Source organism: Perca flavescens, chromosome 20, assembly GCF_004354835.1.
Source record: "Perca flavescens isolate YP-PL-M2 chromosome 20, PFLA_1.0, whole genome shotgun sequence".
Taxonomy (NCBI): domain Eukaryota; kingdom Metazoa; phylum Chordata; class Actinopteri; order Perciformes; family Percidae; genus Perca; species Perca flavescens.
In genome coordinates this window covers 27668137-27689951 of record NC_041350.1, presented here as the reverse complement: position 1 = coordinate 27689951, position 21815 = coordinate 27668137, and the positions used below count along the sequence as shown (strand labels likewise).

The window sequence follows — 21815 nt, the reverse complement described above, 5'->3', positions numbered from 1 at the left end:
GCTATCTACACGCCGTCCAAAGTAAAAGAAAAAACTTCTTATGGTCTCTATTGTAATGACAAGAAAGAAAGGAAAAAAAAAAAGAACTTCAAAAGTGCCAAACTGACTTCCACATTTTTTGTTTTGAGGGTGTTCACAGAAAGTGAGCAAAACTGAATTGCATTTGCACAAAACTACTGTAACTTCTGTTTTTTTCCTGTGACTGATGCTTTTATAATCCAATGATTGTTTTATTGCACCACTTAATCCATTAAATATTTATATGGTTGATCAATGTTGGTTCTTGTGTCCAGCTATTAACGCACTTTGTTAAGAAAAAATGGCAGCTGAAATAGTGCTGGAGAGAATGTGAGGAATCCTGCACACCCAGTTTTAGCCCCCATTTCCTCATGCTGTGTGTGTTTAAAAGAAAGGGGGTGTGTGTGTGTGTGTGTGTGTGTGTGTGTGTGTGTGTGTGTGTGTGTGTGTGTGTGTGTGTGTAAAAAAAGAAAGGAAGGTTATGTGTATGTGTTATTAAAAGAAAGGAAGTTTGTTTGTGTGTGTGTTTTAAAAAGGAAGTTTGTGTGTGTGTTTAAAAGAAAGTAGAATTGTGTGTGTGTGTGTGTGTGTGTGTGTGTGGATAAAAGAAAGGAAGATTGTTTGTGTTCAAAAGAAAGGAAGGTTATGTGTGTGTATGTGTTACTAAAAGAAAGGGTGTGTGTGTCCTGGTATTGTTGCCAGGCAGATACAACGCTCCACATGGCTCACCTCTGACATCAGTGTTTCCTCGCCTCTCTCCTGCCACCAGTGCCGCCAGTTTCTCCCCAGCGACTCAAGGCAAGACCCCACACCCGCAGATACACTTAACACACTTAAAACACACTCCTACCATATCGCTACCATTAACCGCCCTCTTCTCTTCCCCCGCGCCCCTCTATTGTATTTTTACTGAGGCAGTGAGACGAGGCTATTTGTGGGCTATTATGACAGCTACATGTAAACACTCTCACTGGCGTCTGCCAAATCCTGCAGAGTGGGCCCAGGTCACTGCAACAATAGTACACTCTACAGCCACTTTCATTAGGTGGGATGTGGGGGAGTTCTTTTCCTTTTTAAACTGAAGCTAAGACGCCAATATGTTGCATGTTCTGGTATCACCAGCCGTGACCCCAACATGAACTCGTCCATGGGTTTGACTGTTGTGACTGTGCTGTAAGAGTTCTACACTCAGTTGTCGGTTTATTACGTATGCCTAGCTAAAAGTAATGCAGTCTTAATGCAACATTCCTGCAGTAAATCCTACCTTCAGGAAGGTTATGATGTTCAGTTTTTGAGAGGTGTTGATTCAAATGTATTGAGAATGCCATTTGTGGTGCATGTTGAATTTTATAGCGCTATACTGCCAAGTGTTTTTATGATTTTTATTATTATAGTTATATTATCAGTGAGGGTAGGCTAAATAACAGAAATGCCTTTCTGTATATTGGAATACAGTTCAGCAGCACTGCAAACTGCAAACCCCCTAACCTGACTGCACTGACTTGTAGGGTGATCAGCACTGGCACTCTAATTTTTCCTTTTTTTTTCTTCCCCTTTTATAATGGGTGTAACATATGTGTGTGTGTGTGTGGGGGGTGTTTACATGTGCTTTTAATGGGTATTGACTGTCCTGTTATGAATGCTTTTTGTTATTTTGTAATGAGCACACTGCACCAAATTCCTAGCATCTTAGCTGTAAGGCAATAAAGCATCGAATGGCAAATGAGTGTGAATTACTTTTTAGTCAGTGTTTTTCCAAAATAGTGATCAATTATAAAAAAAACAGCTAATAAAAACAGACAATTTAAGCTCTCTCAATAACGTTGTACATAGTAATTCCAAGCAGGTTTTGAGTATGTATCATTTGTTACTGTATATTTTTTGGCATTTTAGGCCTTTATTTGTGACAGGACAGCATACACATGAAGGGGTAGAGATAGGGGGAATGACATGCAGCCGCATTGGCCGCAGATTCCAGCCGAACCTGCGGCCGCTGCATCGAGGACTGACGCTCTGGCGCCCTCTACCAGGTGAGCTACCCAGGCGCTCATCTTTCTGGATATTTTGATTAAGTTTAGTTGCCTTAACCCTTAGGCTACCTTTTTTTTTTTTTTTTTTTTTTTTTTTTTGTAAAGTTATACTTTTAACCTAAACAAATGTTTGAAGATAATTGTTAAGACTATATTACATAATTCATGTAATTGTTAAAACTAAGGTTGCAATGTTTCACAACTGTGAAAAAAAAGTCCAGATTTAGATCTTTTCACAGTATATTTTTATTGCATGCTTTTTGACAATTATTATATCATAATGCAGGTTTACATCTTAAAAAGTAAATATAGCACAAATGCACTCTTGATCAGTATGATATTGGGACTGAGCACAATGTTTGTACTGAATACTACCTGGATCAAATAATTGCTTTTAAAAAAATCCAAACAATTGCCAGGTAAGTTTTGAACTGCATTTCTATCACTTCAGTGCTACAGAGTTCAAATAAAATTTTCATACACCTTATGATGACCTATGACGTGTCGTGTTGATGCAGTTAAACCTGAAAGATCGGCTCACAGTTAGAATTATTTGCAAATATTTTCTACCTCAGTCTTATTTCCATTAGTCCAAAATCAGTGACTTCATTAGGCAGTTAACAGCTATGTTCAGAGAGCTATCCATCCGGGCTTTCTTGTTATTATTATTTTTCTCTCACTCTTCTTTCTCCAACTGCTTGATGTCAAAGGTCATCAAAACAGCCATGTCACTAGACTCTCCTGACGTCGCGGCCAGTTTCAGTTGTTGGAGACCGTTTCCGCTGAAAACCTCACCCTCCCAGACTCTGCTCTTATTCAGTTTCAGATCAGTTCGCACCTCTCCCATCACGCTCACTCTCTGGGCCCCGGGGACCCGGACCCTGAAGCGAACCCACGAGAGGGGCTCCAGCAGGCCCACGCGGGGCTCAAAGAGCACAAAGCCTTTCCTCCAGGCTGAGTAGACGCAGGGGAACGGAGGACCCGGCTGATCACAGCTGTTCCTCAGAACAAAGTCACACATGGGGTTGAAATCTCCACCGGGGGTGATCTTGGCATACAGCCCCAGCCGATACACCCCGGCATCGGGCAGGCTGACGCTCACCGTCACCTTGCTGTCTGTGTACGTGCAGAAAAGGTGGCGTGATAGCGGGACGGCTGCCGTTTCAGTCTCTTCCCTGCTGAGCACTGTGTGAAGCTCAAGGTCCCGCTGGTTGTGGAAGGTGATGTTACACTTGCCTTGCTGGGTGCTCACCAGCGCTGCCGTGTGGCTGAATTTGGACAGCCCTGCCTCCAACGTGCGGGTCCCCGGCCCGCACACAGTGCCCAGGTGGGGAGGGTAGAGCTCGTCCGGACGGACCACCTTCCCTTTGCAGTGCAACAGGAAGTTTGCAGCGTTCTGGAACTTGGCTTCCGTTTTCTCGTAGTCTCGCACGAACACCGACAGCCGGTAGAAGCCACGCGAGGGACACAGGACGTGGCAGGTCAGGGCGTCAGGTTGAATCTGAGAAGCCAGGCAGCGCTTGGCCACAGCAGCTTCCAGCTCCGGGTGGACCAGCTCACACAGCACCATCAGAGGCCTGGACGTCTTCAGCGCCAACTCGTAGACGCCGTCTTCCACCTCGGCGGCCTTGCTGCCCTGGCTGCTGCCGGTTATGCCCAGGGACCCCGCAACAGGCTGCAGGCCCCAAGACAAGAAGGGGTTCTCTGGGATCTCCTCCCTGGCCCTGGGGATCGGACACTCCACTGTGAAGGAGCAGACCCAAAGCAGAGCCGTGGTGGCCGTTTCAGGCCGGGCGAACACCTTCACGTCATACACGCCGCTTGCAGGCGGCAAGAGCTGCAGCTTCATGCTCCGATGGGAAACGTTCAGAAGGCCAAAGGAGGAGTTGCTGGACTCTTTCTGCTCCGGAGCTCCACAGTGGAGAAGGTCCCGGTGCTGTGTGATCTCATAGGTAAACGTGGCTGGCCTGGAGAAGCTGAGGGACACGTTTGCCTCGCCATCATCTGAGGAGGAAATCACAGGTGGAATTTTTTTTTTTTTTAAGCAGTTTTAAGACCATATTTCTTTATATTGAAATGACAGATATGAAAGATTGATAGATGTAGGTTGGGAAACATCTAAATATCGTTGCCTGAATTTGCCTCAAATTGTGTTAAAACGGGAGGACTTATACATTTGCAGGCCATGTGAAATCCCAGACGGACCTGTGACGATGTGACAGTGCTGAGGTTGAATTAGCCTGAGCCCCATGGTGAAGAAGGTGGAGGTCTTGAAGACCCTCCTCTCAAACTCCCCCAGGGGGATGGGCGTGTCCAGGAGCTGCCATTTCTCCTCATCGGGGAAGTGAGAATCTATGAACTCCTCCGGGTCCGTTAGGAAATAGAAATCGTCGAACCTTGGAGGGAACAGATGGAGACAGCAGACTGCTTTGAGACTCGAACCCCCTGCTGGTTTTGTGTGTACGATAATAAACCAACGAGCAAACTCAAACTTGTCACGGTTGCAGCGCCATGGCGCTTTCATGGAATTGAACTGCAGTAAAAACAGATAGATGCTACATCACTCCGATTCAGTTTCAAATTCCAAGTTTGGACTTATTTCACAGAAAATATTCGCTCTGAAACTACATTACCGCTGAATGGTGAATGTTGGGGGAGGGGTCCTTAGTCCTAACCTCGTGAGACCGTCCTGATCTTGCGATCTCCAGTTTTCCACTTGCAAATCAGTCTGGCATCTTGAGATAGAGAAAATTTGGAGCCGTTCGCCAAACAACCGACCAATCAGCGTTGGTTTTGAGGCAGGTTTAGGTGTGACGCAACGAGAAGCGACTGTTAGTCTAAACAACGTGGCAGCTTCCACGGATGAGATGAGCGTAGCTATCGCGCAATTTTTATCCGAATTAGAAAGTATTCCTTCACTGAAAGAAGAGCAAAAAACGGCACTTTCTCTGAGGAAAAGATGTTTTTGCTCTTCTCCAGACTGGTTTCGGCAAGAGTTTGATCTGATTGGTTGATTTGGCCCCAGACAGGCAGATGGTTTATCTAATCAGCTAACCAGTATTTTCGCCCCTCCCCAAAAGTTCTCCAACGGAGAGTTCCCAGATGGATATGCCGAGCAAATGCGAAGCAATCCATCTGGCGGAGTGAGGTTACCTTAGTCCCTCTTCCTTTTGCAAACCTTTTGACGAAGCTTTCGTGCTCCATATCTACTCGTCCTGCTCCCCAGCAGGCGTCCAATAGGAACCACTGTCCTCCCAGAAGCACAGAGTTCCACAGGTGATCCGATTTCACATGCTTGAGGCTCTGGCCCTGAAGGTACCCGATGCCTTTACTGTGGCCCGGCACTTCTTGGCACTCGATGCCGACCTCTCTGTAAACACAAACCATACGGAACACGCTCACTGCCTTTTGTTTGTATCCTTGTGTCCGTAAGCTCAAGTTGAAGGTTATTGTTTGTGCTGTCGAGTGGGTCCTGAACACAATCAGTTCCATGCACATTATTTATAATAGAAAGGTCTATCTTGAACTTAGAAGGGACCAAGGATGCAGAATGCAGCACAATACCAAATGGGTGGATGGAAGAATGGCAATAGAATGATTAGAATGAATTTTGGTGCTCGCATCGACTTCATTGTCACTGAAAATTAGGCCCTATGTTCCCACATTTCTGGGACATTTACAAAATTAGGTCTTGTGTTCCTACATTTCCCTTCAATGTAAGCCCTATCCTCCCACAAGATTTTTTAGGGTTAGGCTTAGGGGGATAAAATTTGATAGAAATTTATGAAAAAGTAAATGTGGGAACATAGGGCCTAATTTTGGAAAGAAAATCTTAAATAATGTGGGAACATAGGGCTGTGGGAACATAGGCATGCTCCCAAAATGATAATAGTAGGGAAAACCCTGAGTAAGTTCAAGTCAAAACTAGGAAAATATCAATGAGGCATAACCCCGCAGCCTGGTTTCAGCTTGTTTAGGTGATCCATTTGAATATAAGGTATTTGTAATAAAAGGGGAAAACTAGTCTTTAAAAATGACCAACTGTTGTGCCGTTATATGTGTAGACATTAAGTTGTGAGACATTGATGTCATTTATTTGAGGAATAGTTTTTAGTAAAAATGTTCAACGTAAACCTATATTCAGCCGGGCCTTTGATTAAGAATGATTTATAGACATTATTTACATAATTTTATTGTTTCTACATTGTTAAAGGATACTCTTATTTCATCGCTGGTCATTATTTTACATCTTTTTATACCCCTTATCAATTTTAATTCTTATTCTGTCTATTCCATCTAGTTTTTAGTCTCGCTTTTACATCTTATTGTTATTTTTATTTTATCTTCTAAATCTTTTTTATTGTCCTCTTTTAATTCCTGCTTTGTCTTTTAATCTAGTTTTTATTTCACCCTGCTTTACTATCATGACTCTCATTATAGCTCTTAAATCTATTTTATAACTTTTCATCATGTTTATTGCCTCACGTGCATTGGTCTCTAATTGTTAAATATTTTTTGTTTCTTTTATAGTTTTACGGTTTACACTTTTTCTGTTTAATCATCGGCTGGTCGGTCATCTGCGAAGCCCTTTGAACTGCACTCACCTCTAGAAAAATGTGCTACACGAATGAAGATGGATTGATTAAGTTTATTTTGTGTTTACCTGCACATCTCCGTACAGAGGCTGGAGTAGCCGCAGCAAACGCCCCGACCGGCCGCTATCACCTCCTCTGGGGAGCTCAGCTTCTGTGAGTGGCCAAGGTACCCACTCACATCATACTCTGTGAACACAACATTCCTTTTATTCCCAAACAAGGATAACAAATATAACACCTGCTCTAAAACATTCACAGATTCTAAAATTCACAATGTGCCATATTACCAGGGGCTATTCCAGGATTTTTTAAGTGTGGGTGGCACGGGATATCAGAATACAGCATAGAAAATCAGCTAAGAAACATAGGAAACATTGGATAGGATAAAACAACACTATGTAATTCTGCTAAATAGAACAACATTCATTAGTAATTTCACTTCTTTTCATTTTAAACAAATTGTATATACGAATACAATACACATTTTCTATAGGCTCAGTCTGCCACTTTAAAAATGTTTTGGATATTCACTATGGAAACATGAATTGGTCATGTTACGTGGGCTAGGGAACATGGCAGAAAAGGCAGCCAAGTGACAGTTCTCTGATTCAATGGAAATCACAATTTTCAGATTGACAGCACTCTAGCCCAATGGGTTGGGGGGGGGGATGGTGCCATCCCATGCCTCCCTTATAGTACATAGAGTTGAGTCAAATACCCACCGATGTTGTGGCACAGCCAGACCCAGATGGCCCGCAGCCTCTCCAGCTCATTTCTGGCTCCTTGGGTGATGCTCTGTACTATCGTCTTCACATCATACACACAATTATCCTTCAGCTGCAGCACACAAACGCACAATAAATATTAACTGTTAGATAAAATATGTTTTCGTTTTTGTTTAATGTATATATAGGTGTCCAAAGTTTAAAAAAACTTTCATTCAAGTGTTTTCCTCATCATACATCGTCTTTCCGTGTCATTTAGTGCATTGAACGAACCCGGTTACTCATCCAAGCTCGAGGATGTCAGTGCTGCCTGAGAGCTGCGGTATTCACTGCAGTAGATGAGTACTGTTTTGGCTTTGTGTTTTGGTGTTCTTAGTTATCTTTTGGTCCTCTTATTTAAGTATGGATGAGCTAGAGTTGTTGTTCTGCATAGCTTAACAGATGAAGCATGGACTGATGTTAGTCATTGGTAAGTAGATTTGCACTTTATGACCGCCAACAGTAAAAATGTGAGCACTCCCTACGTTATGTAGGGCTGGTCACCGAGTTCAATCATTATTTTTAGGCACCGGCCAAATTGCCTCTAAAGTATTTAGTATCAATACCCAATTTCAACACCTAAGGAGTAAATCTCATCAGTGTCAGGGAGCCAATAAGCACGCAGCATTCTTCTACCAAGATCTAGTAATGCTGCTGATTGGCTGGCTAACGTTACACGTCATAGACTGGCACAGGCAGGAAAAACTCGACGTTACGCTCAGGGCTCACGTAGTCGGAGCTGAAAAATAAATAAAAAGATTTGTAATGTCATTTTTTTGGGGATATAAAATTGGTATCTTTTAAGAACCGGTATTGAAGTCACGGTATTGGTATCGGTACTGGTATCACACTTTTTTGAACAATACCCAGCCCTAATATTGTTATTCCAGGATCTGGGTTTCCCCCAGAAAAGTTCTTTAGCCCAGTGGCAAGTGTCTTTTTTTCGCCAAAAAGAGCCCAAAAGATTTTGCGATATCAGAATCATGGGCAGAACTGAGGAGCTATGAGACAGATTCCATAGGGCCGTACATTTAGTCAGTGCTAAAAGCTAATTGGAAATTCGAAAATATAACATTGTCTAACTTTCCAACCGAGCAGCCCCACCGTAACTAGTTTAAAAAATTCATTACTAAATAATTCCCAGTGACTTAGGCCTGGTGGTGGCCCACCAGACTTGCATTACATGGGGGGACACTGTTGTACTGTATGTGTGTCATCACCTCTGCTCCTGCCCTGATGACATGGGAATCAACCCTGTGGAAGACCTCAGAGTTGGTAAAGAGGTCCTTTCGACGCCTCCTCTTCCCTACCGCCACAGGGTGCGGCGACGCACTCGGCCCCAGGTGTGCTTTGGGTTTCAGGTCCCTGTGTTCCTCCGCCTCCTTCCTCACTGCACTCTTCTTCACCACGGTGATGGTCCTGGCCGCGCTCTCAGACGACAGCTGTCTCTTTGCCGCGGGACGCTGATCTTCACTCTCAACGGTCAGTTTCTCAAATGCACTCTGCCTGGGGACCACAGCACTCTGGGAAGCCTCAGCACAGACCTGCAGGACCCGGGCAGCTGCTGCGTACCCCCCAGGAGGGGGCTTTGGACTCTCCTGGGCATGGTTCTCATTCTGTACCAGAGCTCCTACGACAGCAGCAGGGCTCGCTTCGCTCAAGATCGGGTTCTCCTGGAGGTCATGAAGCTGCAGGGGCTTCACCTGTACGCATCCCTTCTGGGTCCCCTGGTCTGGCTGAGAGAGGCGTGCAGCACCAGCACAGGAGAAGGGGAAGGAGAACTTCTGGGTTGCAACTGAAGCTGACATTACGCTGGAAGCATGGCGCCCTGACCGAAGAGAAGGGAGATACTATTCAAAAGACAGCAGCCATTTTCTTTGAGTTATTTTTAGCCAATATTTTTAGTCCTGGGAGTAGGTAGGGCTTCAGTACCTTGTTTAATAGCTTACAATGAGACACAGGCAAGGGTGTAGGTTTTGTTTCAACATTATGGGGGGGGCACACATCATAACTGACCCCCTGGAAAAGTTTAAGCGTCAAACGCTTCATTTCCTGCATTCTGGTGAATCTTTATGCAACAATTTGTGCCTTTTCTGCATCAATTTATGGTGCAAAATGGGAAATTATTATTATTAAAGGTGCAGTAGGTAAGACTTATAAAACTAACTTTCTGTCATATTTGCTGAAACTGACCCTATGTTCCAGTAGAACTACATGAAGCAAGTAATAAAAAAATAAAAAAATCCAGCTCCTCTGGCACCACCTCCAGCCTGTAGTGTGATTTGCAAAAATCCCCAGCTCCCTGTTCAGATGCACCATTCAGGGCCAGGGGGGGTGTCTAACTGCGTGTCAATCACTGCTCATGCACACACATTCTTTCTCCCTTGTAGGGGGAGGGGCTTAGGAGACTGTTTTGGGCTTTAGCAGAAAAGGGGGAGGGACTGAGAAGTTGTTAATGGTCACATTTTTTGGCTAAGTCCTGGATCTTCTCAATCCTACCTAAGGCACCTTTAATCATATTCGAAACATCACACGTGTTTCGGGATGGTTGTTTTTTGGTATTATGTACTTCTCAACAACAAATCTGTTGGCCATAAGCTCAATTTAAGTCTAAATCTACATGAATCTATCTTTATTCTTTGTGCTCCTGTTGAGTTTTTTAAGCCCAATGTAGCACAAGTACACCCAATTGTTGTTTTCCGTACGTGCCCCCTGAATGATATTTTTACCTCTTTCGTGGAGTGGGAATGTCTTTCATATTTTTTAAAGGGAGGACAAATCTACCTCTTCAAAATATTGGGGGGGGACAAAAGGAAAGATCCATACAGCACTGTTGCACATGGGGCACTGAGTGAAGCAGAAAGTATATTCCATACAGTACTATTCTGTGTAAGACAGTGATGAATTGGCAATTATATCATGTCTATTCATGACCAGAAATGAACGCAAAAGGTTGGAAAGATTAGTCACTGTCACAGCAAACAGCGCGAAGAAAGTCAAAGCCTTCACCAGATTAGGATGACCTTATAGCTCCATGTGTGTGTGTGTGTGTGTGTGATGAACCTGCAGACAGACTGATGGGCGGATTCAACATGCCTCAGGAATGTGCAACATGTGTGAACACATTTTGACTAAAATTTAGTAATTTGTTAAAAAAAAAAAAAAAGTCGTATTCTTTTGAAGGGACAGCAGGTTGACACAGTGGAGAACACTGACCATCCTTCAACCAGACGACCCGAGCAGAAGCCCCATGTTGGCAAGTAACTAGTGTTGGGCACCGAAACCGGTAGTAGGATTTGTAGGAACCCTGTTTCATAGTGGAACCGGTTCCTACGCAACCGGTAGGAATCGGACTGGATTAGAACGCAAATTTCCGGTTCCTCATTTCGGTTCCACTTAATGTGTCGACTGAAATATTTTCCCTCTGTCGCTCCGAAACAGACATAAAAATATCACCCTTTCTCTTTCTTATTATATATTTAAGTACTTTAAACGTTAATGTATTGTTAAATTTTAATTATTTCAATTTTTTAAAAAAGCTCTATAAAAGAGCTTTCTTTGATGTCATTTTTCAGTTTTTCAAGCATCGTTTTAGGAATCGGAATCGTTTTAAAAGTACCGGTTCGGCATCGGAATCGTAAAAATCCAAACGTACCCAACCCCTACGAGTAACTAGCAGCATCTCTTCTGACTCTGTGCAAGTTTTAAACTATGAATACCGACTTCTGCCTTCTAACAGTCCCCTCGATGAAACACAACAGGCTCAAGAAGTCTTTTATACATCAATCTATCCTGTTGCTAAACCAAAATCAGTGTGCTGCCAATTAAGGTCTGGATCCGAGGATATCATGAGACATATTTCTTTGTCGTGGCTGCTGATATGTTTTCATCTTTTGTACTATGTGTGTAATTGTTGTTGACTGGTGTTGTCTTCGACCATTAATTTGTTGTCCTTTCGGGTCAAAGTCACACAGTGTTGTCAAATATCTATTCCGAAGCTGTAGGGGGAGCTCTATAGAGAAACCTGCCAGCAAAAAGCGAGAAATGGCCAAAACTGCATAATGCCCCTTTTAAAAATTTACTTTTTTTGGCGCTTTTCTCAATGCTTTCTTTATTCATGGTCAATAAAACTAATTTAAAAGACATTATAGCAAATTCTTTAGTTACAAAAAGCAGAAATTATGATTTATTATGAATAATAGTAAAGTTTAGAGGATGTTGAGTGGATCACAGACTAGTTTATGTCAAAGTTTAGTCAGAATGCTGTTTTTTTTTTTTGTCAAATGCTACAAAATTGAATAAAACATCCAAAATTCAATGAAAGTAATCATTGGTTTTACCTGCAAAGAACATTCTATTGGTTCTCTACAACGTAAATACATACATCCACGTTATTTGTGGGTAATTTGGTTGAAAGAAACCCATATTTTTCAAATTTGACCCGAGGACAACACAAGGGTTAAGCAGAGCTGCTCGGGATCGCAAAATGAATTTCAGTGTAAACTGACGACGAAGTTGTATCTCATGGTATCTGCCCAGCTCAAGTGTCCTTCAGCAGGCTACTAAGCCCTATCAGCTCCGTGGGCACTACACTATGCTGCAGCCGACCCTGACCTCCGGCCCTCCTGGAGTGGGACTACGGTAAAGGTCCCAAAGGATACCATAAGGTTATCACCGGTGTTTGGTGTTTTAAGCCCCCAACGTCGTCTTCCAGGCAGCGCTGCCTGGAAGGCACTAGGATTACGCAATGGTTAGGGTTAGGGTTAGGGTTAGGTGCCTTGAATTCAACGGTTGCAGTGCTGCCTTGAAGTCGACGTCGGGGGCTTAAACCACCATCGAGCTGTTATCACCACTCATGCTGGAGTCAATCCAGTCCCAATGATGAAATATAATCACGATATGCATTTCCCTCCCAAAACCACACAGCATTTTACCATCACCGATACAATGTTAACGATAACTCTTCAAAATGCAGATTTATGTTAGATTTACACCCACAACAGCAAAGGTGGGTGAAGCCAGTCTAGGCAGGTTGAACTGTCGCTACATCCCTAAAAGTCGCGGAAGATTTTACTCACCCTGAGAGGATTGAAAACGCTTGCTGGGTGTTTTTTTTTCTGGACTGTCGGGCAGAGATGTTTCCACTGTGTGTTCTGAGTGGTCCCCTGTTGCAGGGGGGGGGGGGAGGCTTATATACCCTCCCAGTGGCCTGCCAGGACAGGCCCAGGAATAACAGGCCTAAAAATACTACAAAGCAGTTAAGACCAGCCAATAGAGTAAGCCCCAACTGAGGAGCGTGACGTGTGTGTGTGTGTGTGTGTGTGTGTGTGTGTGTGTGTGTGTGTGTGTGTGTGTGTGTGTGTGTGTGTGTGTGTGTGTGTGTGTGTGTGTGTGTGTGTGTGTGTGTGTGTGTGTGTGTGTGTGTGAGTGTGTGTGTGAGAGTGTGTGGCTTACAGATGTATGTCGTGATGTGCTTGTGTGTGTGTGTGTGTGCGCGTTGGGCCAATCAACACACTGCAGCATATCTGAGCACAGTGTGAATTTGTGATTGTGCGTGCGTCAGGTTGTGTATCTCGCCATGTGCCCGTACGGATTGTGAACGCGTGCGTCTGTGTGGCGTTGAGGGGCGGGTGGGAAGGTTGGGGTGCGATGAAAGGGTCCGGATTCGACGAACAGTTGACCGTTCTAAGAAAAGGAGCGAAAGGTTCATGAAGGGTTCATGAAGGGTCCTGGCATACGGAAATGCCCACATCGACATCAGACACACGCAGTGGCGGATCTAGAAATTTTACATGGGGGGCAAAGGGGTAGCAAGAGATCTTGGTAGGGTGGCAGGGGAAGACGGTACATGGGAACCCCCATATGTAAACTGCTATGCCATACTACGGCCCGCAACGCCCTGCTACGCCCTAAACTGCTACAACTATTATTTCTAGTCATAGTTCCATTATCTTTTTTGTTACTATAATTACCATTATTATGAATCATAATTCTCTATATCTGTATATCTGTATCCATCTGTATCTAACCGGCAGGGGCCACCAAGACCCTGGATCTGTCTGATGTTTCTGCCCAAAAGGAAGTTTTTCCTCGCCACTGTTGCACCAAATGCTTGCTCTTGGGAGAATTGTTGGGTCTTTGTAACTTAAAGAGTGTGGTCTAGACCTACTCTATCTGTAAAGTGTCTTGAGAAGAGTGAACTGTTGTTGTATATGTAAATATTTACATATCTAACCCTATAACATATACAACAGAATGGAAATAGCCAAAAACAAAAAAAAAGGTCATGTCACGACATGTTATGTTACTGTACTGCAATTTATATGTAAGGAGAATATAAACCAACCATATGGTCCAGGGGTAACTGCAGCCTCCTCTTCCTCTCTGTCATCTTCATCTGCCTCCTCCTGATCTCTCTCTGCCTCTGTCCCTCTCTCTGAAGCTGCAGCCTCCTCTTCATCCCTCACTGTCAATTCTTCCTTTCCCTCTTCTCTTTCACTCATTTCTGCAACCCCTTCTGTGGTCTTCTCCTCCTCTGTCTGACCTGCCTGGTCTCTCCAGTTTCCTGTCTTCTCCTTCTTCATTTCCCTCCTCCTCTTCCTCCTGTGCACATCTCAGGATTTTCTTGGCTGGCAATATCCCCACTTTTAGGCTTCTGCTAATATCTCCAGCTACTCTGGCCTGCAAAAGTCAAGATGTGAAAAGCTCTTGTTATTCTTCTATTCCATTACACTGTATGGCCCTGTAGCTAATATAAGTAGCCTAAAAAACATAACATCAGACGAGATTTATTACATGCACACATCAGTTATGTTTAGACTAGCCTTCTTAACCCCGTTGTATTTGTTGTTTTCCCAGTTTGACAGTAAAGGATGTTGCCTGGTTTAATTTGTGCAGCCGTATTGCCGTGATATGTGAGAGGAAGTGGATTTTATAATACTCCTTAACTAATCATATACATATGATCGGTCTCAGCAAGCACTGTGTAGTGTGTTGTAACGTAACGCCACCGAAACGGCGACCCTCTGTAAATGTTATGAATTCAAACATGCCAGTTTGTAATATTTTGTATTATGCTCTTCTTGTCTTTACTGAAATCAAACTAATCAAACAGCAGAATGCTCTTACAAACCACGAGGGAGCGATTTGACTTTTGGCTAACGTAATGGACGCGCTGTTGTTGATGCTGACTCGCCTTTAGCAGACATTATAATTATTACAAATGTAACTTTAGATGAAACGTGTGTTTTAACTTCACCTGGGGAAGCTGACTTCACTTTCCGAGGCTCGGCTCGGTCGCTCCAGTCTTCGCCGGGATGCAGGGCCACCGCCCCGCAGCAGACTCGCTGTGTGTGTGTGTGTGTGTGTGTGTGTGTGTGTGTGTGTGTGTGTGTGTGTGTGTGTGTGTGTGTGTGTGTGTGTGTGTGTGTGTGTGTGTGTGTGTGTGTGTGTGTGTGTGTGTGTGTGTGTGTGTGTGTGTGTGTGTGTGTGTGTGTGCCCAGAATGTGCACGCTCTGCTTGATGCAGAGACGTAGTATTTGAGGGGCAGGGGGCTAAGATTACATCTACAATTATTATTTATTATGAATTAATATAAATGTTTGTTTCAATGTTTTAAGAAGCCTGTGCACATAGTGGCAGTTTGTTTTTACAAGCAAAGTTTTTTGAACACCAAAGAGTTAGGGGGGCAAGGCCCTACAGTGGGGGGTCAGCTGCCCCCCCCCACCTTGCCCCCCTGTAGATCCGCCCCTGGACACACGCTCGGTCGCCCTCGTTTCTGTTTCGCATCAAATTCACAATGCACTCCATCTCAGTTGCACTTTGCAATATATATCATGTATTGAATACAATATTTGAATATAGGCCTATGCCGATCACCTTTATTAGAACAGACATGTCGAGATAATAGCAAGTCAATTCTGGTTTAATGGAACGGGTCAGTGTCTCAAAAACCTTTCCCGGCGTACAGCAGCTACAGTTCCCAACACAGCATGTGGCGCACATGTTGGTTTATCACCTTTTGTTAATCGCTGGAAACAGCTGCCCGCTGCAGCGGAGAACTACACTAGGAAACTAAAAGAACGGTACATTTGTGGGCCAGAAAACAAAAACAATTAGCTCAAACAAGCTCCAGTACAAAAAAAAAACCCCAACCCTGCAGAGCTTATATTATCTGCGGGTTCATAAATACGAGTGACTGCTTTGACATTACACATCATTAAATATATATATTGAATAGAGATTTTTCTGGTTGAAAAAGGCTGTTCCAAGAGGACCTCCTCCTCTGCCACTTACGCAATAGGAGATGCAAAAGTGGAAGAGAATTACAAAAATGCAACATAAGGGGCGCCTGGTTAGCTCACCTGGTAGACCACGCGCCCGTATATAGAGGTTTACTCCTCGACGCAGACGCCGCAGGTTCGACTCCGGCCTGTGGCCCTTTGCTGCATGTCATTCCACCCCTCTTTCTCTCTCTCTCTCTTCCCCTTCATGTCTTCTGCTGTCCTATAAAAATAAAGGCCTAAAATGCCCCAAAAAATGTAACAGGCTACAGAACCGTTGCAACTGTGGAATTTCCACAAGAAAAGAAAACTATTTTCATATAGGGAGAAATGAAATATATTATGTCAGATTGAGCAAAACCGAGCCATGCAATGGGAGGGGGGGTGAGCTCTGTAGGAGCAGAAACACTGATGACTGAGAGGTGGAAAGAGTACAAAAATATTCTTCTTGCAAGTACCTAAGTACTATTACTTTGATAAATAAAATAACCGGTATGAAAATCGAGGGTGGGGAGATATACTTTTTTTTATATTCATACTTATTCAATAGGTTACACTTTACTTGAAGGTATCTACATAAGCGTGACATGAGCATGTCATAAACAGGGTTAGGGTCAGGGTTAGGGTTAGGGATCATGAGTCATGACAGTGTCATGTCACCCTTATATAGATACCTTCAAGTAAAGTGTTATCATTTAATATCTTATTTCTACTGTTTATACTTATTTATCTTTTGCAATTTGATAATGGCACAAAGCCGCTTTGGATAAAAAAAGAGACCTTTTTTATTTACTTTTTTTTTAACTCCGTAACAAATGTGATTAAAAAATTTAGCAAAGTACAATACTTACATACATAAGTAAAAGTACAGATTTTGAAAACTTCAAAAAAAAGTCAAAGTATACAAAAAAACTACCCGATTACAGTAACGTGAGTAAATGTAATGTTGTGACACTGACACAGTCCTAAATGTCCAGTCCAGTGTATCATCTTCTATGTTCCGTTTCCCGCTGTATGAGCATCCATAAATACTGCAGTCCTTGAACCCAGCTTTTGTCCAAATGAACCACCAGTGGACAGAAAGAAGGGAGAGCGTGTTGGGTGATCACCGTTAACAGATACAGTATTACATAACGACGCCATATGTTGGTGTTGATGTTGGCTCATGGGCACGACGGAAGGGACCGCCACCATCCTGAGCCAGCTGACTGAAACCGCGGAGTAATAACGCCATCTGGAACAGCTGTCAAGCCAAGGAATCTCACTCTGGCTTATTAGGGAGAGCAGAGGAGCTGGGGGGAGGAGGGGGGCGGTGGGGATTCTCTCCGACTCAGAGAGAGAGGTGAAACATATGGAGGGGGAGATGTGAAGCGTTGATATGGCAGAAGAAATGAAAAGGAAATCACTGCAGGCTGAAAAAAAAAGGAGGAATCTTAATCTGGTCCCAGGCATTAGTGATTTTTCTTTTACAGTGAGAAAACGTGGATGTCAGTCCCCTCTGGGCTCGCAAGCTTCCAATGTCTAGTTCACGCTAAAATTCTGCGACCTTTCACACCCATCAGACAAATGATGGATTCCCTGTTGAGGTGGTTTCTTAATTTATGAGCATTTATATCATTTAGGTTGACAGTAAAGGCCAGACTGATCTCATAAAGTGGCGTATGTATGACACGCCAATTCATATGCCATTGTGGCGTGTTTATCAAGACGCATAATCGTTAATATTTATGTGTGGATTTTTTGCCGTAGCGAGTAGTATGAAAGGAAAACACAGGACTTCCACCCACGAGAGCGGGGATCGCATCCCGCGCGTGGTGTTTTTGAAATGTTTTTTTTATTCATTTTTTTAAGCCTTTCCCAATGTTTTTTTCCTAAACCCAACTGTTTATTGTTGTCCTAAGCGTGTGACGTTGGTCACCGTCGTGTTTTTGTGTTACTAAAGCCTTTCAGTGTTCTTTTCCTAAACCCAACCTTGTTTTTGTTGTTTTTTGTTACACGCGTGTGACGTTCTCGCGATAGTACGGCACGTTCTCGCGATAAGACGCCACGTGGCGTGTATGTTTACATCCGCTGTATACAGCGTAGACATACACGCGGATAGCTCAAAATGCCTACAGATAACACACCATTTGGCTTTAGGAAAGTGGCGTGTATGTTTACGCAAAGTCATGATGCCACGTTGGTAAGCAAATATACATTTCTTTTGATACTTATTATTTTGTGACCAATGGCAGTGTACCCCTGGAACATTGAAATCTTGTTTAATGACCTTATCCCTGTAATAAAGCAGAAAATAACTCTCACTAAAGCTCCTCCTTGGTGTTTGTTTTTTTTCTTTTCTAGCATTGGTCTTCTTCACCCCCCTCAATCTACAGAGGAAGACAGTTAGATGTTTTTTGAAAGTCCAGAGAAAGAAAGTAAGTGGACCTTGTGTTACAGTATATTTTTGTCAAGAAGGAACCTTCGCACTGAACGTCGAGCTAGTATGAATCGCAATCTGGACTCTACACGAGACAAATAAAGGCATTTAAAAAGAAGGAAATTAGAAGTAAATGAAATCAAAGTGCAGTGGAGGAAATGAATCAGTGGCCTGGAAAAATAGGACAATTTGAAAAGTTGGCCTTGAAAGTGGCTAAAGTTGCGTCATGAGGTGTGTGTGCAGCATCGTTGCTAAATCCATCTCCACCATGTTTGCCTTTTCTGACTGGAGGCACAGAAAACTGGTTCCTTGAGATCTAAGGCACAAACTGGGTTTATATTCTTCAAACATATCAAAAACATATTTTTTGGCCTTCAGCTATTATGTGATTTTTACACTAGCAGAAGCACTTTAAAATCTATAACTAACGTGGAGCTGGTGTAACATCCTTGGCTACCTTGGCTCTCATTATTGTAGCGGCAGCAGCAGCATTAAAAATGGGTCGCAGTTGTCTTTTTGAGAAGATCAAGAACAAGAGCGCATTGCGCCCTGCTGGAGATGAAGGCACCAGTGAGTTTCTGTAAATCTCACGTGGACATGAGACCTGATTCTTGCTATTTTGAAATGTTAAAAAAGCGGATTCAGTCATTACTGTGGCAGTGCTCTGTCGATGCAGCAGCTGCAGCTACAATCGGAGTCCATTCAAACTAAAATAATTCTAACATGGTCTTTAGTTTGTATAGCAAATTGTAAGAATAAATGAGAAGGTTGCAGAGTGCAGTATAACCCCTATGATCTTATGATCAAAGGGCTGACTCCCACCTATGGATACAAATACAAGTTTAATCAGATAGAGTCTCTGGGATACAACCCCCCCCCCCTCCCCCTCTATGTATCCAAACTACCTGCACCAGCCAAGAACTCCCAGCACTCAGCATATAGCAGTTCTCCCCCTCTTTCAACAGCTGGTGAAAGCAGCTTAAAAACAGCATCATCCGGACAGCTGGCCTCTGTAATTATGGATGATTTATACATTGTAATTTTAATGCATTGTGATCATACCTTGTGGTGATGTATATAGCCGTGGTACTGTATAGTAATCCTGGATTCTTTAGTAATAGTTGTTGTAGTCCTATATCATACACAGAAGATCATAAAATGATTAAATTGTCCAGTTCCAGCATTATAGCTGCAGACAGGTATCAGTTGTCCACACTGGGGATAACAGGAGGAAAAAGTGGGCTAAAAGAAGCCATCATCTGGATGGTCGGACAGTATGCTTCAGCAATAGCCAAGTCAAATAGAATATCTTATTTTACTTGTTCAAAAAACCCATGTATAAGAATAGGAAGAAGGTATACTTTATTAACTCTCCTGGTGTCCTTGGGTCAAATTTGACCCATTTTCAAAAAGTTTCTATATCAGAAATTTAGGTTGCTCTCAACCAAATTGTCAAAAAACTGACGTGGATGGTTCCGTACAACGCCATTCACATGTAAAATAAATGATCAGTTCGCTACTTTCCTTGAATGTGGGTGTTTTATTAAATTTTATAGCATTTGAAGAAGAAAATTGATAAAAGAACGTTGAAAAAAGTGACACCGGTCGCATCGAGGAACATTAACCGGGACCTGACGTTTTGAAGAACATTTGGATCGTGCAACAAGGCAGGCCTGCTTGATTCTTTTTGGGGAAAGATTGTAAAGTTTTACAAAGAATATGTTTACATTATGTTCATGTTATGTTTGCATTTCCTCTCTAAATGGGATGTTTGTGGGAAGGATTGGTGAGATTGCTGTGGACAAAAATACTAAAAGGGGCAATAGACCTTTTTCACAGCAGACATGTTGACATTTCATAGTAGGAAGAGCACAGGCCCTGGTATTAAACCATTACTGATGGCTGCATTCCACTTAGGAGAGGTCCTGGTATTAAACCATTACTGATGGCTGCATTCCACTTAGGAGAGGTCCTGGTATTAAACCATTACTGATGGCTGCATTCCACTTAGGAGAGGTCCTGGTATTAAACCATTACTGATGGCTGCATTCCACTTAGGAGAGGTCCTGGTATTAAACCATTACTGATGGCTGCATTCCACTTAGGAGAGGTCCTGGTATTAAACCATTACTGATGGCTGCATTCCACTTAGGAGAGGTCCTGGTATTAAACCATTACTGATGGCTGCATTCCACTTAGGAGAGACCCTGGTATTAAACCATTAATGATGGCTGCATTCCACTTAGGAGAGGTCCTGGTATTAAACCATTACTGATGGCTGCATTCCACTTAAGAGAGGTCCTGGTATTAAACCATTAATGATGGCTGCATTCCACTTAGTAGAGGAGGTCCTGGTATTAAACCATTACTGATGGCTGCATTCCACTTAAGAGAGGTCCTGGTATTAAACCATTAATGATGGCTGTATTCTACTTAGGAGAGGCCCTGGTATTAAACCATTACTGATGGCTGCATTCCACTTAGGAGAAGTCCTGGTATTAAACCATTACTGATGGCTGCATTCCACTTAGGAGAAGTCCTGGTATTAAACCATTACTGATGGCTGCATTCCACTTAGGAGAGGTCCTGGTATTAAACCATTACTGATGGCTGCATTCCACTTAGGAGAGGCCCTGGTATTAAACCATTACTGATGGCTGCATTCCACTTAGGAGAAGTCCTGGTATTGTGCATGCTGACTCACTGAAATAGCTTACTGGGACACTTGATGGAACTGAGCCATCGTTAAGGTTATCAATTTCAGCTGGGCTTTTCCTACTATGACAAGTCAAAATGTCTGCTGTGAGAAAGGTCAATTCCAATGGCTGGTTATTTATATGGCTGGTTATTTATATATATATATATATATATATATATATATATATATATATTAAATTTACATACCGATGCTAAAGTTGACTTAAAAGAGGAATAAAAAAATAATGCCTTAATTAAAAAATGAGGAAAAATCCGACCTTTAAGGACACCAATTTTGTTTTTGTGAATGAATAATGTATGCTAAATAAATAAATGTTCTTCCTTACAATACAGGGGGCATAAGTCTATATACCCCTATGTTAAATTCCCATAGAGGCAGGTAGATGTTTATTTTTAAAGGCCAGTTATTTCATGGATCCAGGATACTATGCATCCTGATAAAGTTCCCTTGGCCTTTGGAATTAAATCATCACATACCCTTCACCATACCTAGAGATTGGCATGATTCTATTTCAGTTAGCCTAATAGCTGGTTTGATTTGCCAATCTCTAGGTATGGTGAATGGTATAGGGGTACTTATGCCCCCTGTATTTTAAGGAAGAACATTTATTTATTTACAATACATTATTCATTCACAAACACAATTGGTGTCCTTAAAAGGTCGGATTTTTCCTCATTTATTTAATGAAGGCATTAAGATCAATTTCCAAAAGATGATTTTTTTTATTCCTCCTTTTAGTCAACTTTAGCATGGGTATGTAAACTTATGAGCACAACTGTATATGGATAGATAGATGGATATATGGATATATAAATGGATGGGTGGATAGATAGATAGATAGATAGATAGATAGATAGATAGATCTATTTACAGTATATAACATGAAACAATAGTTTTTCCCTCAGCTTGGTGTAACATGGGATACTTTGTGACAGTCAAATCAACGGTCTCGTGCCTGTAACGAGCGGTGGGCGGGGTCGCCGTTTTG

At 42.7% G+C, this 21815-nt stretch overlaps 1 protein-coding gene across 1 annotated transcript; it reads right to left on the bottom strand.

The window, feature by feature from the left end:
- Positions 1 to 2296: 2296 nt before the first annotated feature.
- On the bottom strand, positions 2297 to 12559 carry ky (kyphoscoliosis peptidase). Its single transcript, XM_028566837.1, has 7 exons — positions 12486 to 12559; positions 8628 to 9235; positions 7366 to 7480; positions 6712 to 6829; positions 5227 to 5418; positions 4254 to 4444; positions 2297 to 4052 (listed from the first exon to the last, which is right to left on the bottom strand). The coding sequence occupies exons 2-7, from the start codon at positions 9213 to 9215 to the stop codon at positions 2725 to 2727; spliced, it is 2532 nt and encodes an 843-aa protein (XP_028422638.1). The 5' UTR covers positions 9216 to 9235; positions 12486 to 12559; the 3' UTR covers positions 2297 to 2724.
- Positions 12560 to 21815: the final 9256 nt, after the last annotated feature.